General features: G+C 46.8%; 1 protein-coding gene and 1 non-coding gene across 3 annotated transcripts in view; one reads left to right on the forward strand and one right to left on the reverse strand.

Annotated features, from left to right (window-relative positions):
* Window positions 1-26,053, forward strand: part of LOC103190309 (phosphatidylethanolamine-binding protein 4) — a 110,843-nt gene that overhangs the window by 61,095 nt on the left and 23,695 nt on the right. For both annotated transcript variants that reach the window (XM_042344557.1, XM_042344558.1), the window contains exons 6-7: window positions 15,406-15,451; window positions 20,052-20,168. In XM_042344557.1, coding sequence (XP_042200491.1) covers window positions 15,406-15,451; window positions 20,052-20,168 — 163 coding nt within the window. The remainder of the gene's footprint in view (window positions 1-15,405; window positions 15,452-20,051; window positions 20,169-26,053) is intronic.
* On the reverse strand, window positions 59-129 carry trnat-ugu. Its single transcript has one exon. It is a non-coding gene; the product is annotated as a tRNA-Thr (tRNA).

A 26,053-nucleotide genomic window follows, 5' to 3' on the forward strand; every position in this document is an offset into this window, starting at 1 on the left:
TAATGTTTTTTGTTTTGGAGGGATTATTATTAGGCTCTGTGTGGAATGCCCAAGGTTTCGCCTCTGCCTGGAATTGAACCCAGGTCTCTCGCTTACAAGGCGAGTGCTCTAACCACTGAGCTACAGGACTCCTTCCTTCCCCAAGGAGACCTTCCTCTTCGACCGTGCCTATAGGCACCTCCCCCCGACTTGCGCTCCACCACCGTCAAGCGCTCTGGGACGCTACCCTGCATGAGGGGGCGCTATAAATAAATGCAACTTGTCGTTGCTTTTCTTAAAACTTTATCCGACCCAATATCCAGTAGGGTAGCATCCCGGAGGGCTGGATCCAGCCTGTCGGGTGCTGGTTTATTCTACGAATTGGCTCTGTAAAATCGTCGCCCCATTATTTAGTTGTGTTTTTTTTTCCTGAGCTTGTAATCGTGGTTCCCAGCTAATCAAAACCTTTCTCACATCTTGATTGGATTCATTTGGTGAAATCTTTTTCCGCCTCCTGGAGGGACTATCCCCTACCCTTGGCTTGCAGGAGCCAAGTGTGCACCTCCCAGGAACTACAGCAAGTTGCATTTATTTAGCGCCCACAAGAAGGGTAGCATCGCTGAGCGCTGGAGAGCCACCCAAAGGCACCGGATGACCAAGTCTGCCACAAAGAATTGACTCGATTGTGACATTCCGTTGACAAGTACGAACAGAAGAATTTACGAGACGAAAGAAGGCCAAAGTCCACGCGGTTCACCTTCCACCGTCCTGGCAGTCGCTTGACACGTCGTGTCCCCGAACTATGTACCGTATCCCCGAGATATTATTTCATGACAAGAAGCGAGCTGATTTGCTTTGGAAAGAACCCCTTCCAAAAAGTACGCGATCGCTCAATCCACGGCCGTTTGTGGGGACGCTGCTGTGCGCAATCGGCTGCCGCGTTTCGCCCACAAAACACACAGCCCATTCACTTGACAATATATTCAGTGAAGTGCTTTGAGACGTCCCAACGATGTGATAAGGCGCTACATCAAATGCAAGGTATAATATTATGATTATCCCATCCAGAATGCAAGCTACAAATCCTCTCCGAGCTCAGACACATTCTTTTTCTCTTGCTCGCTATTAGCTGTGAGATATTGTTTGCGATTGCGATGATACAGGGGTCCAAATTTGCATTCGTTTAACCGAGGCAGTCGCCAAGTGAACGCTCGGAGACAGAACAGAATCGTAAAGAGACGGCAACGGTTTAGTGCACGGATGTGACCAGATGTATCTTAAGGTTGTTCAGACAGCGAGTTGTGCTGGTGAGATGTCAGAAGTGCTGCTGCGATGCTGCAGGCACGGCCTGAGGCACTGCATTGTTTGTGTGTTACCAGGGGCGTACCCAACACCCTCGCAAAAACACCCACGTGTGGGGGAACGCCACAAAGTGCTTCCCGATTGCCCTCCACGATCTCTGATTCATCCCTGGTAAAGAAGCTTCCTGACATCCAGCCAGCAGCTGAACGGAGGCGGGAGTTGTGGTGGGTGGGGGCGGTGGGGAGAGAGGGGGGAATACTGTGCATGCGTAGTACAGAGCCTAATTGGTGGGAACTGAACTCAGATACAACCACAGCTTCAAGCAGGCAGTCTCTAGGTATGGGTTGAGCTCCCAAGCACAGTATTCCCTTGGCTCGGTGGTTATAGCGCTCGCCTCGCAAGCGAGAGGACCCGGTTTCCTTATTCCACCACACCTCTGTTCACCTTGCAGTAAGTAGGAACCGGTTGTTAGTCGATTGGCGGATGGCTTTCCCGGGGGTAATAATCCCTCAAAAGAAAAATTGGGCACTGTTTGCGGGGGACGCTGCTGTGCGCAATCGGCTGTCATGTTTCTCCCACAAGATACACAGTCAGTTCACTTTACAGTACGTTCTGTGAAGCGCTTTGAGACGTCTCAACGCGATAAGACGCTGGGTCAAATGAAGGATTATTATTTTATTATCTGGGCAAAGAAGTTTACAGACATTATGATATAAACCCCCTCCCCCCTTCCCTCCACCTCCCACTCCGTCTCCACTCCTGGTCAGATAATACAGCACCACCAAAGCTCGGTCTCAGCCTGGTTGAAAATCAGTTTCATCTGTCTGCTGTCAGATATATTCAGCCTTTCAGCCTCCTCATGTAAATTGAAAGCCGAGCGGGGCAGGTCAGCTTTTGATTGCACTGTTGTTTTGCGTACTGTAATAAACTTGTATCTTATTGCATTGTGTCCGGCGTTGCATCTGAACTTGGATAGTACCACAATCCTCGCATTTAATATAGGACCGTAACACATCGTCGAGACGTCTCAAAGAGCTTCACAGCTTTGTGGGCGAAACGCGGAAGCCAATCGCACACAGCAGAGCCTCACAAACAGTCGTGGATTGTTCTACCAATTGATTTTGGAGGGATTATTACCCTCGGAAAGCAATCCCCCCCCCCACCCCGTTTGACTAACAACTGGGTTCCTATTTACTGTGTAATTGGTTCCTTTCAGGCAGGAGGAGGGAGAATAAAACACACATTTTGTAGAGTAGTTTACCGTGAAGTGGCATTTTGGCCTATAGGTGAGACATGGTCAGAGATTAGGGCAATGCTATTGTGTTCAATTTTACGTTACGTTTTTTTTCCCCCCCCCCCTAAAGAATGGAGGGAATTTAGTGTGTGATGAGGTTATCTATCTATCAATTAGACATCACCTGGGAGAGAAATCTCGTGTGCGGTCTCACTCCAAATTTAGCTAATTGGTAATTAAGAGGTTCGCCATTTCTAATTGCGTCTTACAGACCAGAGGACTGAGCGGCGTATGATTGCCAGGAGTTAGCTGGAGAGGACGTGAGCATTGTCAGTAATTGTGCAGCAGACAGGAAGGCATGTCTGTCACAGGGAAAATAATCAGCTCCACGCAGTAATGATCGCCCAATATAAGTCCTTCCTGAGGTGGTAACTGCAATACATGTTATTTTGCGGAGTTCTGTAGCTCAGCGGTTAGAGCACTCACCCCTCAAGCAAGAGGATCCGGGTTTGATTCCCGGGCGGGACAAAATCTTAGTCAAGTTTCCGTACTCCACTCACACGCCTCTGTTACACAGAGTCACCACACTTTGCAGTATTTTCCGTGAAGTGCTTTGAGACGTCTCGAAGACGCGATAAGCCGCTGCATGTCAAACACAAGGAACATTATTATATTTATTAAGCAAGGCCAGTGTTACGCTAGACTCAGGCTTACATTTTTGGGCTGTAAATCTCACGGTATAAATTGCAACTAGCTGTGTTCTCGCGACGGCGACGACGGCAGCTCTGTGCGTGGTGAGCAAGATTTCTTGCCCGTGCCTGTCACTGTAGGAATGAGAGCAACAAAGTGGGAATGCCGAAAATCCGAAACTAAAGCGGATTATATCTTTGATTCACCAAAGATTAATTTGAAGCAGAGGGTGGCCAACCTTTCTGGTCGGCCAACTAAGTCACTTTTTTAACGGCATTTCAATAATAGTTTTTTTAATCGAATTGCAATGATAACAATAACCCTCGCATTTGATACAGCGCCTTATCATGTCGTCGAGACGTCTCAAAGCGCTTCACAGGATGTACTGTAAAGTGGATTGACTGTATTTGATGGGCGAAACGTGGCTGCCAATTGCGCACAGCAGTCTCCCACGAACAGTTGTGGATTGATTATTTGTNGGGGGATTTAAAAAATATATATTTTTTCAACGAGAGATTTGACCATCCTCCCACATGTGGCGTCTCCTCTTGTGCGAAGAGGATGTATCCTTCATCCTCAAATGTGTTAATATATCGACAACAATTTGCTTCGATTATGGTAATTACACAGGTTGATAGGACCCACCAGAAAGAAATCTTGTTTGCAACTCAGCCCAGAAATAAGCATTGAGGCTAAAAATCTTGAGCCATCAAGTCTTGTTGATCTTTGCACTCAAAGCTGTTGTGATCAACACGTCTGATCATGTTGTAGAGGCTATCGCCAGCATTTGTTCACACCAGAAAGGAAATGGAAAGCTATCTGTATAAAATGAATCCATATTTTATATATAAAATTATTCATATCTCTGACCTGCTCACTCCCCAACCCACTACCCGCGCCGTTCGTTCGACCACCCGTAGCCGCGCTTTCAGCCGCTACGCCCCAAAACTCTGGAACACTCTCCCTCTATCCCTCCGCCTCGCACCCCCCCCCCCCCCCCCACCACCCCCCACACTCCTCCTTCCCCATCTTCGGTTCGCGCTCGAAAACCATCCTCCTCGGGGGCTGTATGAACGCAAGTTGTTGTTATAAGGTGTGCGCGCGGTGCTTCTCTAGGAATTAGTCACCGATTGATTGAAGAGGAAGCTGGCTACAAAAATATCAACCTATTAGTCTAATAATGTCATGCAGGAATGTAAATAGTGCACAAATGAAAAATTCCAGGTCCTAATTAAATCGTCTGATGTATTGTGATGTGTTTGCATTGGTCTTTTTCCTAGTCTTGCTCTACATGATACATCCACCCACTGCCCAGACTAGACCTCCTTCCCTTACTGCACAGCCACTATGTCATTTAATGTTTACTTGGAAAACCACAAGGAGAAAACCGATGACTCATTACTCGATGACTCAAACAAACACGAAGGCTGACCAAGATTTCCCTTCCCTTCGAGCCTTTAGCTCTGGTTATTTATGTCGAATTCTCTCGGTATCTTGGCAAATAACTGCTCAGCAAAGGCAATATTCTGCCGCTTTCTTTCGTTTTATACGTGGACTCCTGTAGAGAAGCAGTTTGACCAGTCGCCACGCAAACGAGAGGACCTGGGTCCGGTTCCTGGGGCGAGGCGAAACCTTAGGCAAGATTCCTCACTCCACACAAGCCTCTCTTTACCCAGCAGTAAGTAGGAACCCGGGTGTTATGCGTCTGGCAGATCGCTTTTCCGGGGGTAATAATCCCTTCAATCAATCAATAAATAAATCAATAATTTGGTCACTCAATCCAGCACTGTTTGTGGGGGACGCTGCTGTGCGCAATTTCTGCTGCCGCGTTTCGCCCACAAAATGTAGTCAACTCACTTTACAATGTTATCCTATAAAGCGCTCTGAGACGTCTCAAAGACGTGATAAGGCACTATATCAAATGCAACGATTATTATTGGGGATTATTACTATTTCCGGGATTCAAACTTCATTTCATTAGCAGTTTTTGGAAATGCCTTGGTTTTAAGTTCTTGTTGGGAACATCTGTAGACCTGGAATTCATAGCTGTCTGTTCCTTTCAAGCAGGATTTCTGCCTCTGCCTTTCTTGAAATAAACATTCAGAATTTTACGCTTTCATTTGATGAACGACTGATGTTTGGAATCGGGTGTAAAAATACAGGTTTCTGAGATGTGACTCAAAAAAAAAATCACTTCGCTAAAATTTATACCAACAAAAACTGACATTGAGTGTGTTTTACTTACAGAAATGTAAATATAATAGGCTGACTTCTGCAGGACGTATGTGAGGTTTTTCTGAACTAGTTCTTTAGCATCTTAAGGAAAAAAATTCTTTAAACAATCTCCGCTATCCCCACATTATTTAAATTCCACGATGGAGTATTTGAACGTGGACCTCTTTGCCTTCTCTTCCCGCTCATAAAGAACGGACTAAGTCGATTTCCTTCACATTTTGAGATGCATTTTTTCATTCAGTGATTAAAACACAATATCGGAAAGCGGACTGCCAATTTAAGAAAAATAATTTCATTATTTAACAAAAAAGAACACTTTCCGGGGGTAATAATCCCTTCGAAAAATAATAATAATCTAGTCACTCAATCCATGCCGCGTTTCGCCCACAAAATCAATCCACCGTCAGTCCAGTATATCCTGTGAAGCACTTTGAGTCGTCTCAATGCCGTGATAAGGCGCTATAATCAAATGCGAGCTTTATTATTTATTATTATTGTTTTATTCTTCTGGTGATAATCCTCCGTTCGTGTCTGCTTGTCACAGACACATTGCTGCTGTTCTAGTTATTCAGGAGTTAAACAACAACAACAAGATTTACATTTGCATTGGGCCTTTCATGTTGGGAGGATGTCCCGAGGCGCTGGACAGCGACAGCATTTCAGACCCGAGCTGGGGTCGGGGGGGCGGGGGAAGGGAGGGGAAGGGAAGGGGGGGTGGCCGATGGCATGGTCGAAGAGGAGGGTCTTGAGGTGGGACTTGAAGGAGGCTAAGGAGGGGGCGAGGTGGGTCGGGGGACGTGGAGCAGCCAGAGCCGGCTGAGCGGAGGGAGCGGGTGGGTTCGTAGTTGGGAGAGGGGGTTAGGAGGTCGCAGAGGTAGGGTGGGGCGAGGCCATGGAGGGCTTTGGAGGTGAGGACCAGGATCTTGAACTGGATCCTCTGAAGGATAGGGAGCCAATGGAGTCGGGCGAGAGTGGGGGAGATGGGGTCACGGAGTTTGGTGCGGGAGAGGACACGGGCGGCAGAGTTCTGGGTTATCTGCAGTCTGCGGAGGGAGGAGTTGGAAGTTTTCCCATAAACCATTGACGAGAATCATTGATATTTGGAAGTGGAGGAAATTCTGGGTTAGCCTTTGGTTTTGTGGGTTGTAGAGCTCATTGATGTTCAGTAATTGTATCTCAGACATATTCACCCACAAAATACACAGTCAATTCACTCTACAGTGTATCCCGTGAAGCTCTTTGAAGCATCTCGAAGACGTGATAAGGCGCTATATATCAAATGCAAAGACTATTATTATAATTAACATTACTCAAACATCAGACCAACATCTTATTGTTATTAACAACAATAATAATTATTGTTATTAATGTTCTGTACAGCAGATGGAGAGAAAAACGCAAAACTAAGAACCTTCCTACTTTCCTATTCAGTCGTGCCTACTTTTAGCGACCAGCGAGCTGTTAAGAGAAACACATTTAATCTTTGACTCTGTCTCGTCTGTTTTCTTTGACCCATGCTGAAACCCATCACCACGCTAAACCAGACAGAGTTACACATATTTAACCTGCTTACACGTGAATATGTCCTTGTCTGGGATGGACTGCGCACTCTCTCCCTGGAGGGATTCACCCGATTTACCCATTTCTAGCGAATATTGGAACCAGGGTGGGAAAGTTTCCTTACTCCACACACCTCTGTTTGCTTATCAGTCGGTAGGAACCCAGTTGTTAGTCGGTTGGCGGATCGCTTTCTGGGGGTAATATTCCCTCTAAAAATAATAATAAGTTGGACACTCAATCCATGGCTGTTTGTGGGGCACTGCTGTGCGCTATTGGCTGCCGTTCGTCCACAAAATAGACAGTCAATTCACTTTACAGTACATTCTGTTTACAATATACTTTATAGTATATTACCCTTTGAGACGTCTCAACGATGTGATTACAGCACTCCAGGACGCTACCCGGGCGAAGGGGGCGCTATATAAAAGCAAGTTGTTGTTGTTGTCGTTGTTGTGATAAGGCGCTATATCCAATGCAAAGATTATTATTATTATTTACTGTTATAAATAGGTGTGTGACAAGACGGTGGGAAGGTTCCAGTGGAGTGGCAGGGATCGGTCACTTGTTTGGTTCAGACTGAGAGCCAGATGTGTTTTGTGGGCTGTTACAGTTGAATACTCGGAGTTGCAGGTGGCATGCAGACAAGCTATTAAACTAATCAGCATTTCAGAGGCACCCTTGGACTCTTCTTTAATAGTATTACATGTCTCAGTCTGTCTGCTGTTTTATATGCAATTAAAAAACAATTCCAGCCATTTCTGGTCCTATCACTTATTTCCTACTTAGTTATTCAACCCTTTGAACACTAGTTGAATACGAGGTATTTATGGCAGGTTACAAAAAGCAAATATAATTTTTTGCAATTTTTGCAAAAGCCTGTGAATTGCGGAGCGGTGTAAATAATAACAATAACCCATGCATTTGATACAGAACCTTATAACGCCTTCGAGACGTCTCAAAGCGCTTCACAGGATACACTGTAAAGAGAATTGACTGTGTGTTTTGTGGGAAACCGAGCAAGCTAGTTGCACACAGTTTGCAGTATATTCTGTGAAGCGCTTTGAGATGTCTCAGTGATGTGATAAGGCGCTGTATCAAATACAAGGATAATTATTAATATGATTAAAATGGTGTGTTGGAGTATGGTAACCATTACTCTCTGTCTGCTGTGGAATGAATTACTCATATCAATATCGATTTAGCAGTTTTATTTGAGGCTTTTGGCTGTCATATTAATCTGTGGCAAACGTGGAGATTGAACAGTGAAGTGGAGGTGACATCTACTGTGGAAAAGTGTTAATTAATGCATCACATTTCAGATTTTTCACCTCCATGTGCCCAAATGATCAGAAATTGGAACACAGGCCTCAGAAAAATGTGGAGAGATTAAAAAGTTAAAACCAATAGGGCAATGAGTATTGCAACAACTTCTGCGCTTCATATAAACGGCATCAATAGGATATCTGAACCCAGAGGAACCTTCGTGATCTTGTGACGAGAGAAAGCTAATACACGACAATACGTTCAAATGCACCAAGGCAGCAGGACAGAAGAGTGCAGGATCAGGGTGTGAAGACAAAGTTCCAAACAGATTTTTTTTCCCCCCAGGGATCGGTCTGACACACACGGAAACCCATCACCGTGGCTTAAGAGTCTCCAAACCCAACTGAGAATTCCCTGCCTCCCACCTACACATGGGAATCCCAGAGATAGATTGTTGGAATGGGAATGCGCTCTCTCTCTCTCGCTCTCTCTCCTTCTCTCTCTCTCTCTCTCCCTGGAGGGAGGCATTCTGCTTACCTAATTCCGGAGAGTATTAGGCGCAGGTTGGCGAGAGCCAAGGCTTGAGGGGGAGCCCCAGAGTGTGCGTTGGGGTAACTGCTGGAGTCTAACCATCTAAACCCACACACAGCTCAGCCATTGATGTCGCTGTCTGGCCGAGCTTTCCCGCTGCTTGTCCGGCTCGGACCCCCCTCCCCGTGAGTTAGGGGCTTTGGCTGTGGGGTTACCAGGAGCTGAGGGGGAGGATTTCCTGCCCCCAGTGACTGGTTTGAAGCTTAACATGAAAGCTGATTTTCCACAGTGCTGAGTAAAATCAGCTTCAAATTGAGAATGAATCTTCCCAAATCCTGCCCAATCTTACATTTCAAATCAGCGTTGCTGGAGACTCGAGGAATTACAGCCTCCGATTGTTTTATTTAGCGAAAGATGAAGTTTAGTAGTTAAAAAAATTAAAGAATCGACCTCATTTAGGATTGTATTTCTTTGTGAAAGGGGCAGCGAATGCAAAGCTTCTGCACGTAGGATAAATTGAAGTATCAACCAGACCCTCAAAATAATAATAAATAATAATAATCCTTATATTTGATACAGCGCCTTATCACATTTTCGAGACGTCTCAAAGCACTTCACAGAATATACTGTAAAGCGAATTGACTGTATATTTTGTGGGCGAAACGCGGCAGCCAAATGCTCACAGCAGCGTCCCCCACAAACAGCCGTGGGTTGAGTGACCGATTTATTGTTTATTATTTTTTGGGTGGGTGGGGGGTGGCGGAATTATTACCTTCTGTGCTTCACCCGGCAAAACACTTTTTTACAACTTGTCAATTGTTTCCAACGCTGTGTGTACCGGTGGTTAAAAGGCTTCCTGCCATACATGTACAGCGTTAAAGACCTGCCGATTGTCAAGATGAATAGCTTTAAGCACATCCAATTTGTTTTTTGCTCAGCAAATATATATAGGTTTATCACCAACCCGGCAGATTTCACCGAGGCTATTTATCATTCTACCATCCTGTAGCTCCGCAGCTAATGAACTGTACCGAGTCAGCTCTTAACTGAGCAATAATCAAACCGGGAGCCTCCGAAGTAAAACTCTGGATCACAGTGCAGTGCAGTCAACCCACTTTACATTGTATCCTGTGAAGCGCTTTGAGACGTCTCAATGACATGATAAGGCGCTATATCAAATGCAAGGATTATTATTATTATTATTTTTATTGAGTGCTGAGGGTTTCCCTCGTTCTCCCCACCTCTTTCTCCCTTCGTTTCTTCTTTCTACTCCGGTCGTTTACTCATTCTCAGCTTAAAAGAAAAGAACAGAGGGCAGACGAGGAGACCTTTTTTTTTTGAGGCAGCGAGCCGTCACGGTCCGGAACTCGCTGCCTGAAATGGTGGCGGAAACAGATTCAATTAGAACTTCAAAAGGGAATTGGATCGGGACTTGAAAAGGAAAAATTTGCAGGGCTATAGGGTAAGCGCGGGGGAGTGGGGACTAGTTGGGGTAAGAGCGGGGGAGTGGGGACTAGTTGGGGTAAGAGCGGGAGAGTGGGGACTAGTTGGGGTAAGAGCGGGGGAGTGGGGCTTTAGTTGGGGTAAGAGTGGGGGAGTGGGGACTAGTTGGGGTAAGAGCGGGGGAGTGGGGCTTTAGTTGGAGTAAGAGCGGGGGAGTGGGGACTAGTTGGGGTAAGAGCGGGAGAGTGGGGACTAGTTGGGGTAAGAGTGGGGGAGTGGGGACTAGTTGGGGTAAGAGCGGGGGAATGGGGTCTAGTTGGGGTAAGAGTGGGGGAATGGGGACTAGTTGGGGTAAGAGCGGGGGAGGGGGACTAGTTGGGGTAAGAGTGGGGGAGTGGGGACTAGTTGGGGTAAGAGTGGGGGAGTGGGGACTAGTTGGGGTAAGAGTGGGGGAGTGGGGACTAGTTGGGGTAAGAGCGGGGGAGTGGGACTAGTTGGGGTAAGAGTGGGGGAGTGGGACTAGTTGGGGTAAGAGTGGGGGAGTGGGGACTAGTTGGGGTAAGAGTGGGGGAGTGGGGCTGCCTACCTTGTAGCTCTTTCAAAGAGCCGGCACAGGACCGATGGGCCGAACGGCCTTCTGCACTGATTCTATTCTGGAGTCCTGATGACTCCAGACTGTAGCTCAGGGGTTAGAGCACTCGCCTCACAAGCGAGAGGACCCGGGTTCGATTCCCGGGCGGGTCAGGTCGGGCGAAACGTTGGGCAAGTTTCCTTACTCCACACACACACACGCGCCTCTGTTTACTCAGCAGTCAGTAGGAACCTGGTTGTTAGTCGATTGGCGGATCGCTTTTCCGGGGGTAATAAACCCTTCAAATTTTTAAAATATTGGGTCACTCTATCCACGGCAGTTTGTGGGGACGCTGCTGTGCACAATCGGCTGCCGCATTTCGCCCACAAAACAGTCAATTCACTTTACAGTATATTCTCCGAAGCGCTTTGAGACGTCTCAACGACGCGATAAGGCACTATATCAAACGCAAGGACTCTTATTATTAATAATGTGTGTTGCGTAATACAAGTTTTCCACAAGTTCTCTGCGTAGAAACTCACCCTGTCCACTTGTTCAAAAAAGAAATACTTTACGTTGTTCTAAAGTATATGCATAAGAACCGAGCAGAGGAATTTCTTGGCGATCTCAACTGATTGAGGGATGAGATGATTGGGATCTTTTACGGCAGATCTGTCCGTTCCCCCAAATTCCCAGTTGAGTTGGGAACCGAAAAATGTTGCCGCTGTAAATCATGTTTCTCTGCAAATTACAGAACATGTCAAAAAAGATGATGTGCCATCTTTGTTCCTTGACCATTTCTAATGACAACGCCTGCGTTTGTGTCTCTGATGAGGATCGGTGACTGCTGAGCTTGCAAGGCACGCTGCCTTAGTTTGCAGGGAACTTAGTGTGAGTTTGAGATGAATTGCGCTGAAAAGCCTGAGATATACCTTAAGTTACACAATGGAATAACAAATGCGTCTGCAGTCGACGGAGACCAATAACGGTACTAATTCACTAATAATAATAATAATGATAATAATCCCCCCCAAAAATAAAATTGGTCACTCACTCCACGGCTGTTTGCGAAACATTGCCTGCGTGTGACTGGCGTGCCACGTTTCGCCCACAAAATACGCAGTCCTCACACTTCACAGCACATCCCAACGCACACTCTGGGGGCTCCCCCCGAGCCTTGGCTCTTGCCAACCTGCGCCTAACGCTTTCCGGAATTAGATAAGCAGGGGATGGGTGCCTTCCAGAGAGAGAGAGAGAGAGAGAGAGCATTCCAATCCAACATGTCCATAGGGGGTGGGGGGGAACGCATGGAACTCTCAGCTTGGTTTGGAGACTCTTAAGCAACGGGGATGGGTTTCTGCGTGTGTCAAGACCAAAGTAAATCATTCCTCTGACACTGGGGGAATCATCTTTGTGGTTCTTCTCTCCGTTGTCTTCTCGGGCATAAAGCAGCCTCTGGTGTCGCGGTGACCAGAAGTTGAAGTGCTCCCTGACCAGTCCACCGTATAGCTTCAGTGTGACTTCTGCCAACCAGTAATCAACTGAGTTGGCAATGCAACCTCGCGTTCTGTTTGCCTTGTTTACTGCTGCCTCACTCACACTGTTTTGTCACGGTGAGGCGATGAGTCAACTAACACTCTTAGATCTCTTTCAGCTCCCCCCTGGCAAGTTGATTGCGATAATTGAATTTCACATTTTTTCACTTCATTGAGATTCCATCACAGGAGGCCATTCGGTTCCTGGTGCCAAGCTAGCTTCCCACTCGCTTTACTTGCTCTCATCACATTTACCCGCTCCCTTCCCCGGGTATTATTTTTCAACCGATAGCCCCTGTTAACCAAAGCCCTAACAGCTAGGGTGGTCCGAGCTGGACAAGCAGCGGGAAAGCTTGGCCAGACAGCGATATCAATGCGGTTTTAGCTGGGGTCTGGGTTCCCCAAGCCTTGGCTCTTGCGTTCAATATTATAATAATAATAATAATAATCCTTGCATTTGATATAGTGCTTTTCACGTCTTCTAGACGTCCCAAAGAGCTTCACAGAACACACTGTAAAGTGAATTGATTGTATTTGTGGGCGAACGCGGCGGCCAATTGCGCACAGCAATGTCCCACAAACAGTCGTAGATTGAAAATGACCAATTTATTATTGTTTTTGGTTTTGGAGGAATTATTATTAGGCTCTGTGTGGAGTAAGGAAACTTGCCCGAGGTTTCGCCCTCTGCCTGGAATTGAACTCAGGTCTCTCGCTTGCAAAGCGAGTGCTCTAACCACTGAGCTACAGGACTCCACACACAGCAGCGTCCCCACGTTGGATTGAGTGACCAAATTATTATTTTTGAAGGGATTATTACCCCCGGAAAAGCGATCCACCAATCGACTAACAACCGGGTTCCTACTGACTGCTGTGTGTGTGTGTGTGTGTGTGTGTGTGTGTGGAGTAAGGAAACTTGCCGAGGGTTTCTTCTTGCTTGGGAATTAAACCCAGATCCTCTCGCTTGCGAGGCAAGTGCTCTAACCACTGAGCTACAGGACATAATAATGTAAGGCTGATGCGTGCACATGCTGAAATGGGAAATAAACATATTACTGAATCTCACTATAATAAAACAGACATGTCATTAATATACAGCTGTAGGAATCATGGATTCTTCATTCTAGGAAACTATATTTCAGCATGCACAACATGTAGGGCACACACTGGGGCAGCGACACAATCATTTAGTTATTTACACATTTCAATGAACTACTTCTATTTCTTTATTGAATTAAAAAAATCGTACGTTGGGGATCACGAATAAAATTAAGAATAATTGGATTTTTTAAGAGTATGATATAGCGCAGTTAATCCCTCTTCCATAGAAATGTACCGAACATTCCTAATCAACTAAGCCTGGGAGGAAGTTTCGCCCACAAAGTACACGCAAAATTTCGCAAGCGAGATGACCTGGGTTCGATTCTGGGTAGGATGAACCTTTAGGCAAATTTTCTCACACCACACACCTCTGTTTACCTGACAGGAAGTAGGTGCCGTGTTGTAATAATCCCTTAAATTTTTTTAAAAGAAATAATAATTTGATCACTGTTTCTGGGACCCCACTGTGTGCAGTTGGCTGCCGCATTTCACCCACAAAATACACAGTCACTTCACTTTATTCTGCAAAGTGCCCTGAGATGTCTCAAAGAATTGATAAGGTGCTTTATCAAATGCAAGGATTATTATTATTATTATTATTATTATTATTATTATTATTATTATTATTATTATTATTATTATTATTATTATTATTATTATTATTATTATTATTATTATTATTATTATTATCAGTATTATTATCAGTATTATATTCATTCTCTTTCTAGGACCTGGGCTTATAATAATTAACAGCCATGAAGTGAATGATCAATCTGATTGTGAGATTGTTGGCCAGGACACTTATTATTTTAGAATAAGCAAAACCACAAAATGTCTGAAAAGTGGTGGAAGCAGATTCAAAAATAATGGGGGAATGGGGACTAGTTGGGGTAAGAGCGGGGGAGTGGGACTAGTTGGGGTAAGAGCGGGGGAGTGGGATTAGTTGGGGTAAGAGCGGGGGAGTGGGACTAGTTGGGGTAAGAGTGGGGGAGTGGGACTAGTTGGGGTAAGAGCGGGGGAGTGGGACTAGTTGGGGTAAGAGCGGGGGAGTGGGACTAGTTGGTAGCTCTTTCAAAGAGCCGGCACAGACATGATGGGCCGAATGGCCTCCTTCTGCGCTGTAGGATTCTACGATTCGATGAATGGTGCCGGTGGGATCTTTAACCTCCAGCTGGACATGCAATCCGGCTTTAGGAATCCTTAGCAGGAAGGCGCTCTCACCTTTGCAAACCCCTCCACGTGTGGATGGGGAAGAATCTGAGTGTTTCCCAGTTGCACCGGCAGAGCTCAGCTCCACTCCTCAGCCCTTTCCACAAAATGTGAACCGGTAAAGTAGTCTTTACTACTTTTTGTTGAGTGGAGGAGAGAGAGGCAGCTTTGCTCGGTGCTGCACCTCATATACAGGTCACGTGGGGAGGGAATCTGATCACACACCCTTCACTGGGAGACACACATGAGATTGACTGAAGGATCATCTGCAATGGTAAACCAAACCTCGAAGTATAATCTTCGAGGAATGACAGAATAAATCCTTTGTTATAATTCTTTGTGGCGCCCTGTAGCTCAGCGGTTAGAGTACTCGCCTCGCAAGCAACAAGACCTGGGTTTGATTCCCGGACGTGAACTTTAGGCAGGTTTCCTTCCTCCACACATTGCAGGTGAGCCTTTGGCTCTTGTGTACTTAGCAGTAAGTAGGAACCCGGTTGTTAGTTGATCGGCAGATCGCTTTCTGGCGGTGTGTGCCAAAAAAATAAAATATAATAATAATAATTTGGGCACTCAATCCATGACTGTTTGTGGGACGCTGCTGTGTGCGATTGGCTGCTGTGTTTACCCACAAACTGCACAGTCAAAGGCACTGTATCAAATGCAAGCATTATTATTATTATTATTATTATAATATTGAGTAACGGTACTTTAAAGAATGTTGAGTGTCTCTCACACTTTCCCTTTTCCCCTGACAGCCTGAAAATCTACACGACGGAACGATTGTAGGCACAGAGCTTTCACGTAAGCATTAATTCATCGGTATTTGTACATTTTCTCCTTTATGCGCTCTGCTCTACACCCCCATCACAACCACCTCCAGGCCTACACATCTTCCTCCAGCTGAGAGGAGGCATTGGCACAAACACTTCTCCAGAACTATGACACCAGTATTGCTCAGTGCCTTAGTCAACAGGAGGAGGTGTGCTAACTGGAGTTACACAGTGAGATTGAGACGAGGCTGATCTTCATAGAAGACCACAGGTATCATAGAAGCATAGAATTATACAGCACAGAAGGAGGCCATTCGGCCCATCGTGTCTGTGTCGGCTCTTTGAAAAGAGCTTCTAAGTCAACCCCACTCCCCCGCTCTCTCCCCATAGCCCTGATCAACCCCACTCTCCCGCTCTCTCCCCATAGCCCTGATCAACCCCCACTCCCCCACTCTCCCCCATAGCCCTGATCAACCCCACTCTCCCCCCATAGCCCTGATCAACCCCACTCCCCCACTCTCCCCCCATAGCCCTGATCAACCCCACTCCCCCACTCTCCCCCATAGCCCTGATCAACCCCACTCCCCCACTCTCCCCCCATAGCCCTGATCAACCCCACTCCCCCGCTCTCTCCATAGCCCTGCAAACTTGTTCTCCCCAAAATAATGATCTACTACTTCACTATTAAAAGTTGTTATGGAATCGGTTTCCACCACCCTCTGGGGCAATGCATTCCAGATCCCAACAACTCGCTGTGTGAAAACATTTCTCCTCACCTACCCTCTGGTTCTTTTGGCAACTATTTTAAAGCCATGTCCTCAGGTTACCGGCTCACCCACCAGCGGAAACATTTTCTCCCTGTTCACCCTATCGAATCCCCTCCTATTTTGCCACTAACATTTTGCTGCTGAAACAATTACCTACAGGGTCCAATTAATGGCCCAAACATGCATGTATCCCATGTGTTTTGAGGTTACAGGTTATAATACTGGAAATTAAGCAGTGTATCCATGGAGCTTAACTGGCTCCAAGGTGATGTGTTTGTCAACAGAATGTTGGAATCGAGTCCCCCCCCCACCTCTGTGACGGTCTCTCGTCCTGGTTCCTGAGCCAGGAGGGTCCACGGTATTCCAGGTGATGGCAGCACAGCCCGGCCCGGCTCATTGGCAGGACCTGGAAGGGCCGACCAGTCACCGGGGGCCGGGAATCCTCCCCCTCAGCTCCTGTTAACCCCACAGCCAAAGCCCTAACTAACGGGGAGGGGGGTCCGAGCCGGACAAGCAGCGGGAAAGCTCGGCCAGACAGCGACATCAATGGCCGGAGCTGTGTGTGGGTTTAGATGGTTAGACTCCAGCACTTACCCCCAACACACACTCTGCGCTCCCCCACCCCAAGCCTTGCAGATTTTGTTAGACCTATTTCCAGAACTGTACAGCTTCTAGCCGATAAACACCGAGCCATGCCATTTGTCTCTGATGGCGATTCAAATTCACTACTACAACAACAACAACTAACCAATGACTTTTACACGGCGCCTTTCATGTCGGGAGGATTCACAAAGCGCTGGACAGTCAGGAATTTGGAGCCGAGCTGGGGGTTGGGAACAGGAGGGAAAGTTGTGGGGAGGAAGGTGACCGAAGGCAAGGTTGAAGAGGAGGGTCTTGATGTGGGCCTTGAGAGGGGGTGAGGGGAAGAGACTGTAGGATGGAGTTTCAAAGGGTGGGGGTAGAGAGGCTGAAGGGCCGACCGCCGACGGTGCGGAACATGGAGCAGGCCGCTGAGGGGAGTGAATGGACAGGTCTATACGGAGTTAGCAGGTCACAGAGATATGGAGGAGCAAGGCCGTGGAGGGCTTCGAAAGAGAGGACGAGGATATTGACGAGGGTGTACATGTTCCTCAGAGAGAAATTCACGGTGAAATGTTTGCAAAATTAGGTCACTGTGAACAATGACAGGGACTTCGTCTGGGACTGAGTTTGAGTTTCTGATTATGTCTTCCATTTCAAGGCATTTCAACTGCAATGCTTGGCTTTGACTAGTCTGACAAGCGAATGGAAAGGAAGCGTACAGCGTAGACAGATTCCAGACGCAAAAGTAATAGGCAGAGACTGACAGCAAAGAGTGATGTTAGATAAAAAAGCAAATCTGCATCCGCTGAAAGGAACTGTGACTTTTGACAGAGATAGCAATAGGTGGAAACTTGTAATGATCTTATACTGAAGTTTTCCTGAGAGATGCTAATCCTATTAACCCTTACACCTTCGAGACCCGACCTAATGTAAAACGCAACCCAAGAGCTGGAATTTAACTTGAGGACATGTCTACCCCTCATTGATGAGCCAGACAGGCTGTTCCCGATAGATCTATCCACTATCCTCTGCACAGAATCCCCAAGTCCCACGTGCCCTGCATGGCCCACCCCTCCGTCAGCGGTCGGGCATTCAGCCTCTCTGCTCCCATCCTTTGCCTCTCCAACCCAACACTCCCTTTGCCTTGCTCCCCACCTCTGCTTGGGTTGTGGTTAGTTATAACGAACCCGGGAAAAGCTGCCTTGGACATTTGTGATAAGTATATTTGTGGCAAACAAAGAATTCCGCGAGAACATCGTCGGCTTAGGCAACTCTGCTGCATTTGCACGGGTGACCATTTTAAGAGGAGACGGAGTTTAATGATGTGTGAGCTAAAAACTGATGCTGCTTGGAAATTGCAGTCATTTTTTCTCACGTCCTCTGGTAATGTGAGCCGCGGGCACTGACAGCAAAACTCCGAGTTAAACACTAATCAGATCCCTGGAAAACAAGAGGTTATTGTATTGTCGCTAGTATCCGTACAAATAATAATAATAATCCTGGCATTTGATACAGCGCCTCGATCACGTCCTCGAGACGTCTCAAAGCGATTCACCGGACACACTGTAAAGTGAATTGAGCGCAACAGCGTTCCCACAAACAGTCGTAGATTAAGTGGCCAAACTATTTTTATTTATTTTGAAGGGATTATTATCCCCGGAAAAGCGATCCATCAATTGATTAACAAGCGGGTTCCCACTTTCCCCGCGGTAAAGAGGAGTGTGTGGAGTAAGGAAACGTGGCAAACATTTCGTCCTGTCGGGAATTGAACCCAGGTTGATGATTTGAGCATGAACTCTGCAGTGAGCCCTCTAGTGACATGACTGTCAGGAACACAAGACCTACTAACAGGGGAAGGGGGGGGTGTGGCAGGATATGTCCTTTAACTTTTAAAAACAACTCCATAAAATCGGCGCCTCCTGGCATTGTCAGCAAAAAACTGGGAAAAATATTGAACAATTTTACAGCAAATGAGCAGACTTCAAGGTCAGCGCAGGGCGTGTGGAGTGGAGTTCCCCGGAGCTCAGGGGTTCGAGCCCTCGCCTCGCGAGCGAGAGGACCCGGGTTCGATTCCCGGGCGAGTCAGGTCAGGGCGAAACATTGGGCAAGTTTCCTTACTCCCCCCCCACCCCCCACGCACACACACACACGCACACACACAACGAGCCTCTGTGTAACCAGCAGTAAGTAGGAACCTGCTTGTTAATCAATTGGTGAATCGCTTTCCCGCAGTAACAATCCCCGAAAAAAAATTGGGTCACTCAATCCACGACGAGTGTGGGGACGCCGCTGTGCGCAATTGGCTGCCGCGTTTCGCCCCCACAAAATGCGCAGTCGCTACACTTTACAACGTGTTCCGTGAAGCACTTTAAGATGGCTCTCATTATGCGCGTTCCCCAAGGCAAAGGGGTCTCTCTCTCCTCGGCCGGTTGTTCTCTCTCGGAGGCCAGGAGTAAAGTGTGTAAGCACATAAGGGAAATGACAATGTAACATCGTCGGGCTGCGGCGTCAGCGGTACAGAGGAATTATATTAGAGGTGAAATTTAGAATAAAGGGATAATAATAAGCCCTGCATTTGATGCAGCGCCTTATCACGTCTTCGAGGCGTCTCAAAGCGCTTCACAGGATACACTGTAAAGCGAATTGATTGGGTATTTTGTGGGTAAAACTCGGAAGCTAATTGCGCACAGCAGCGTCCCCACAAACAGCTGTGGATTGAGTGACCAATTTTTTTTTTTGGAGGGATTATTACTCCCGGGCGATTGATTAACAATCGGGGTTCCTGCTTACTGTTCGGTAAACAGAGGCGCGTGCGTGGATTAAGGAAACTTGCCTAAGGTTTCCCCCTGCCCGGGAATCAAACCTGGGTCCTCGCTCTTGCAAGGCGAGTGCTTTAACCACCGAGCTCCAGGACTCCACGATAAAAAAAATTCTATTCTCGTCTTTATTCTAAGGAGAAATCACCTTCCCATCGCCTTTTATCATGGTCAGAACTTCCAGCCTGTTTTGCAACAGCTGTTGTGGTTGAGGTTCTTGTCCAAGTTTGTCGACGGGAGATTCGCAAGCGATGCTGTTCAGCTTTGTGTAATGATCAGAACGGGTGCCTGAGCGTAAGACACATTTGGGACAGCCAATATACTTGATGAACATATCTAATTTAAAAAAAAATCTGTCTTAAGAGTTGCTTATTTTCAGGAAAGGACCCATTAACGTGAAAATGTTATTGATGATTTTAATTTAATTTGATTCGATTTGATTTAATTTGATTATATTACGTTACAGACTATAGAAGGCCCAACCCACCACCTGGCACCGGCTTCCATCACTACCAGTTCTTCCTCTACGAGCAACCAGCCAACGAGACTATCTTTCTAGATAATGAGGAAAGGAAATCTAATGGTAAGCTGTGAGATGTGAAGCGTGGGCAGCACGCTCTCTACCTGAAGGTTTGATTTCCCAGCTAAGCACGGTGATGGGTTTCCGCATGTGTCAGACTCCAGACTGACCCCCCAAAAAATACTGTGCGTAAGCGAGGCCAAGGTACGTGCGTCACACCCACGCATGGAAATCCCAGAGATAGATCGTGTTCTCCTCTCTCCCAGGAGGGACTCATCCTGTTTGTAATAGTAATAATAATACTTTATTTGCGTTATTTGCGTTAGCTAATTCCGGAGAGTATTAGGCACAGGTTGACCTGCTTCCAACACCTGAACCCATACATCTGATTTCTCCGTTGTCCTGTTTAACCCCGACACTGAAATAACCTGGAGAAGTCATTGAGAGCCAGTTGAACGGTTATTCTCTTCTGTAATTTGTTTTATTTTGAGGTTTAGCATCGGGGTGGCTCATCATTGAGCGAGCAACCGTTCTGAAAAGAAAGTGATATTATCTCCCACTCAAATCCCAGTGCCTTGTAACATTCCCAACTGGCAGAGCAAGAACACAGCGTGCTCTCAGATTCCAGCCAGAACCTAGTCCATCGCTAGGAGTTGGGTGAGGGAGATCCTGAGTTAATTCTATTAAAATGTGCCTTTACTCTCTGTAAGACAGCCATTAGACTCTGTCCCCCCATCACCCCAGTCCTCGCCAGGCTCCACTGCTCCCTGTCACACACACACTAAACCCCGTCCCCCCATCACCCCAGCCCTCGCCAGGCCCCACTGGCTCCCTATCACACATACTAAACTCCGTCCCCCCATCACCCCAGTCCCCGCCAGATCATCTCACTCATTTACAAATCCCTTCACGCCCTGGAACCTCTTCTCTGACCTGCTTACTCCCCAACTCCACTCGACCGGCTCCGGCCTCCTGCTTGTCCCTCGTGGCCTCCATTCGACCATCGATGGCCGCGCTTTCAAACTCTGGAACTCTCTCCCTCTATTCCTCCACCTCGTGCCCTCCATCCCCTCTTTTCGATGAAGGGCGGTATACAAATGCAAGTTGTCGTCGTCGTCGTTGTTGTTGTTGTAGGGAAGATGCAGTAGGTGATTGGATCAGAGGGTACGAGAGACATGCAGGATTACAATTCTATCATCCTTGCGTTACAATATCAAGCTGTTTCTGAAATGAATCCCGTGTCCCCTATCTCAACATCCTCAAATTACATTTATATAATGCCTTTTATATTGGGAAGGATGTCTTGAAGTGCTTTTAATTACCCTCTAAGTAAAGAAATACTCCTGGTGTCTTGTCTTTTGGGGTCAGCCGGGTGTCTAACACATACGGAAGCCCATTACTATATCTGTATCTGTACCTACACCCAACTGAGATATTCCATGCATCCCACCTACACATGGAAATCCCAGAGATATTGATTGGAATGGAATGCGCTCTCTCTCTCTCTCTCTCTCCCTGGAGGGCCGTGTTCTGCTGTTGGATGGCATAGAGAGGGAAAGACTTGGTGTGTCTGTCGCATCGCCCCAACTCCCCTCCAACCCAACTCTCGGCTTGGGTCCCAAACCCCTGATTGTCCAACGATATGAAGGGCACTTTACATGTGCAATTTGTTGTTGTTGTTGTTGTTATGTGCGGGTGATATTGTGCTGCTTGTGGACTCGCCCAGGGACCTTCTGCCCTGCACCCGCCATCTTGAACACTGGGCCAACCAATGGGACACGACAATAAGTTGCCTGAAGTAGGGGGTGATGTTACACGGGGCTGATCCTTTGGCTCCCTGCAACACTATGAAGATAAGTGTGACTTTCTATTAGATGTGCACATACTTAAAGAGTCTAAATATAGCAGCACATCACCTCTGTACACACACAGCCCTGCCCAATTCTGCCCGCATTCTGCAATTCACGTACATCTGTTGTTACTTACGATAAATCGTAATAAGATATTGGTGCCAAAGAGACAGATGGCGATGCAGACAAGAAGCTAAATGGAGATTTTGTTTGAATATACAGTAACTAAGATAGGTTCGATTCAGTGCCTGATTTCTCCAGATGGAGGTCTGAAATGACACCGATGCCTTAAGATAAAACCTTCATTTCAGTTTTGGAGTTCTGTAGCTCAGTGGTTAGACCCCCCTCTCGTCTCGCAAGCGAGAGGACCCGGGTTCAATTCCCGGGTAGGCAGAGAGAAACCTCAGGCAAGTTTCCTTACTCCACACACACACACACACACACACACACAAGCCTCTCTTTGCTGAGCAGTTGTTAGTCGATTGGCAGGTCACTTTGTGGGGGCAATAATCCCTTTAAAAAAAATTATTTGGTCACTCAATCCAAGACTGTGGGGACGCTGCTGTGCGCAATTGGCTGCCGTGTTTCGCCCACAAAATATACAGCCAATTCACTTCACAGTATCTGTGAAGCGCTTTGAGACGTCTCCAGGATATAATGAGGCGCTATAACAAATTCAAAGATTATTATTATTTTTTATTGAATTCAATGCCTGTTTTCTCCAGCCAGAGATCTGAGGTTCCTCAGATAGGTTCCAAGTTAGTCAACTTTTTGGAACTGAAATGACATAAGGTCGAGCCTTGAGATAAGTTCTTCATTTCAGTTTTGGTTTCATTTCATTTCACTTCCCCTGCCTCGCCCACCCCACCATCGACAGTCACTCTGCCCCCAACCTCTGGAACTCCATCTCCACCTCGACCCCTCCATTGCCTCCTTCAAGACCCATCTCAAGACCCTCCTCTTTGACCGTGCCTTCGATCACCCTCCTTCCCCCATTGCCCTCCACCCTCCCCAATCCCGTGTCCCAGCTCGGGTCCGAAACACGGACAGTCCAGCGCCTTGGGACGTCCTCCCGACGTGAAAGGTGCTTTACACGTGTAATGTGGTTGTTGTTGGTTTAGTAACGGATTTTCTGCAACTCTTCAATTCAGCACCGCAGAGCAATAGGGATTGTTTCACACACAGGGACTTTACCGTATTGTGTTTCAGGACTGAACTGCACTGAACTGCTTTCAGGATCAATACAAAATCTTTACTAGTTGTTGATTTCTCAAGATGAATATTGTGGCATTTCTTAATAGATCTCTTAAATAAGAAGTCTGACTGATACCAATGAGTTGATTGCTCCAAAAATTAGTCTGGATTTTCCCTTTCGATATTTGACTTTCTTCTTCCAGTAAGTGAAAGTGTAATAATAATCGTAAATCATCATATTAATAATCCTGGTCCGTGCCTTTGTCACCTCTTGGCTGATCTACTCTAACGCCCTCCTCGCCGGTCTCACACCCACTACCATCCATAAAATCCAAATCATTCAAACCTCTGCCGCCCGCATTCTCACCCGCACCAAACCCCGGGCCCCGATCCCCCCCAGTCCTGGCCAGACTGCACCGGATCCACTTCAAGATCCTCACCCTTGTATTCAAGTCCCTCCACTCCTCTGCACCCCCCGACCTCTCTGACCTCCTCTCTCCTCAAAACAGTACCCATTGCCTTCATTCCTCCGGGTCTGGCCTCCTTCTCGTCCCCCGAATCCTCCGCTCCACCCTCGGCGGCCGTGCCTTGAGCCACTGCGCCCCGAGGCTCTGGAACTCCCTTCCTCACTCCCTTCGTCTCGCTCCCCCCCTTCCAATTTTCAGGCCTCTGCTGAAGACCTTTCTTTTCGACCCCCACCCCCCCTCCCCCTGGGCTCGGCCCCAGGATCCGTTACTGTAAAGCGCTCTGAGATGCCCTCCGGCGCGGAGGGCGCTGTATAAATCCAAGTTGTTGTTGTTGTTGCAATCATAATAATCCTTGCATTTATTATAACGCCTTATCACATCGTCGAGAAGTCTCAAAGCGCTTCACAGAATATACCGTAAAGTGACTTGCGCCTGATGTGATAACAATAACATTAATCCTGGCATGGTACTGTCACTTATCACATCGAAAGTCGTTTCAAAGTGCTTCACAGAATATATAATAAAGTGGATTGACTGTATATTTTGTGGGTGAAATTCCTTACTCGGTTATATCCCGGTTTCTCAAGGGAATCCTCCGTTTAAAATGTATTCAGTTGGATCGGAGTCGCTGAAGGTTGACATTGTATTGTGGACTTGTGGATTTCTTCATTAAGAACTGACACAAAATCAACTCCGTAGTTAATGTTTAATGTCTGCAATCGCTGCGTAGATACCATCATGTAAATTTGCCCAGACATGAGTAAGCCCCAACTGGCTTTGCACAGTCATTTCTCCTTTCAGCGAAGCTCCCAACACCCACGTCAGCCCACACAGAGATCAAAGTGACACCTTTTAAAGTTCATCTTAATTGTGGGCAACTTAATGCTGCTTACATTTCTTCTCTTAAACAAAAGTCAAAATAATACGGCTCATTTTGGGCGGGAGGGTGTGGGGGGTGGGGGTGGGGGTGGGGGGGGGGGGCCTGGGTTTTCAAACCCCGTTTTTTTTAGAGACTTTTAGTCTCTGTTGGTTTTAACCATTTCCCTGTAACCTGTAAAAAAAAATAAACAAGCAATAATAATTAGGTCACTCAACCCATGACTGTTTGTGAGACACTGCTGTGCGCAACTGGCTCCGTGTTTGGCCCACAAAATACACAGTCACTCCGCTTTACAGTATATTCCGTGAAGCGCTTTGAGACGCTTCACCAACCTGATAAAGCTGCGTATCAGATGCAAGGATTATTAGAATTATTAATATTATTATTAACCGGCAGTCGACCCGAACTGCCGTAGGATGTGACGGAAAACGAAAACATGAGGGGAAGAGACTATTCATTGGATGGTTGACGCAGTTTAGGTGTAAAGGGTAATGGGTTCTCGCACATGATATGTTTAACAGATGCATCGTACTGACCTGTGGAACCTTCAATATACTTCCACGGAACCACTTACGAGTTACTTACAACTCCCGTTTCAAATGTGTTATAGATTCCAGTGAATTCAGTAGCACAAATCTGTTTCATCTGATATAGAATCAAACAGTCGTGGATTGAGTGACCATCTTATTATTATTATCATTATTATTATTATTTTAAAGAGATTATTACCCCAGTAAGCGATCCACCGATCGACTAACTTACTGCTCGGTAAACAGAGACATGTCAAGCAAACCGAAACAACTTTGAGGGATTTTTTTTGCGCGTGATTTACCCTGAAGCAAAATGTCTTAAACATTCCATATAATGCCTCCACCAGATGGGAAAGCGAGGATTGAAAACACTTGCCACGTGAGGAAATTCCTGCCAAAAACTGTCAGTTTCTTACTCTCCCAAGTCAGGGCCAAGACAATCGTCGTAGCTGCAAATATATTTCTGTGTCTCCTACTCTGAGAATTCACCCGTTAGCAGTTTGTTCCGGGCTTCAAAATAGTCAGAAGGCAGAGATGCTAAGCTTTAAAAAAAAATTATAATAATGCTGGATCATTAATAATGACAATCCTCGCATTCGATACAGCGCCTTATCACAGCTTCGAGACGTCTCAAAGCGCTTCACAGGATAATCTGTAAAGTGTAGTGACTGTGTATTTTGCGGACCAATCGCGGCAGCCAATTGCGCACGAACAATGTCCCACGAACACTCGATTGAGTGACCAAATTCTTATTTTTTTTGAAGGAATTATTATCCCTGGAAAAGCGTATGGGCCAATCGACTAACAGCTGGTGGGAGGGTAGGGGGTGGGTGGGTGACCAAAGGCACGGTCGAAGAGGGGGAGAGGAGGGTCTTGAGACGGGTTTTGAAGGAGGAGAGGGAGGGAAGCGAGGCGAAGGGACTGTGGGATGGAGTTCCAAAGGGTGGGGGCAGAGAGGCTGAAGGTACTGACCTGACCGCCCTTAGGGGATGTGGACCAGACCGGAGCCCACTGAGCTGAGGGAGCG

The sequence above is a fragment of the Callorhinchus milii genome, unplaced genomic scaffold, assembly GCF_018977255.1.
Source record: "Callorhinchus milii isolate IMCB2004 unplaced genomic scaffold, IMCB_Cmil_1.0 Scaffold28, whole genome shotgun sequence".
Lineage (NCBI taxonomy): Eukaryota > Metazoa > Chordata > Chondrichthyes > Chimaeriformes > Callorhinchidae > Callorhinchus > Callorhinchus milii.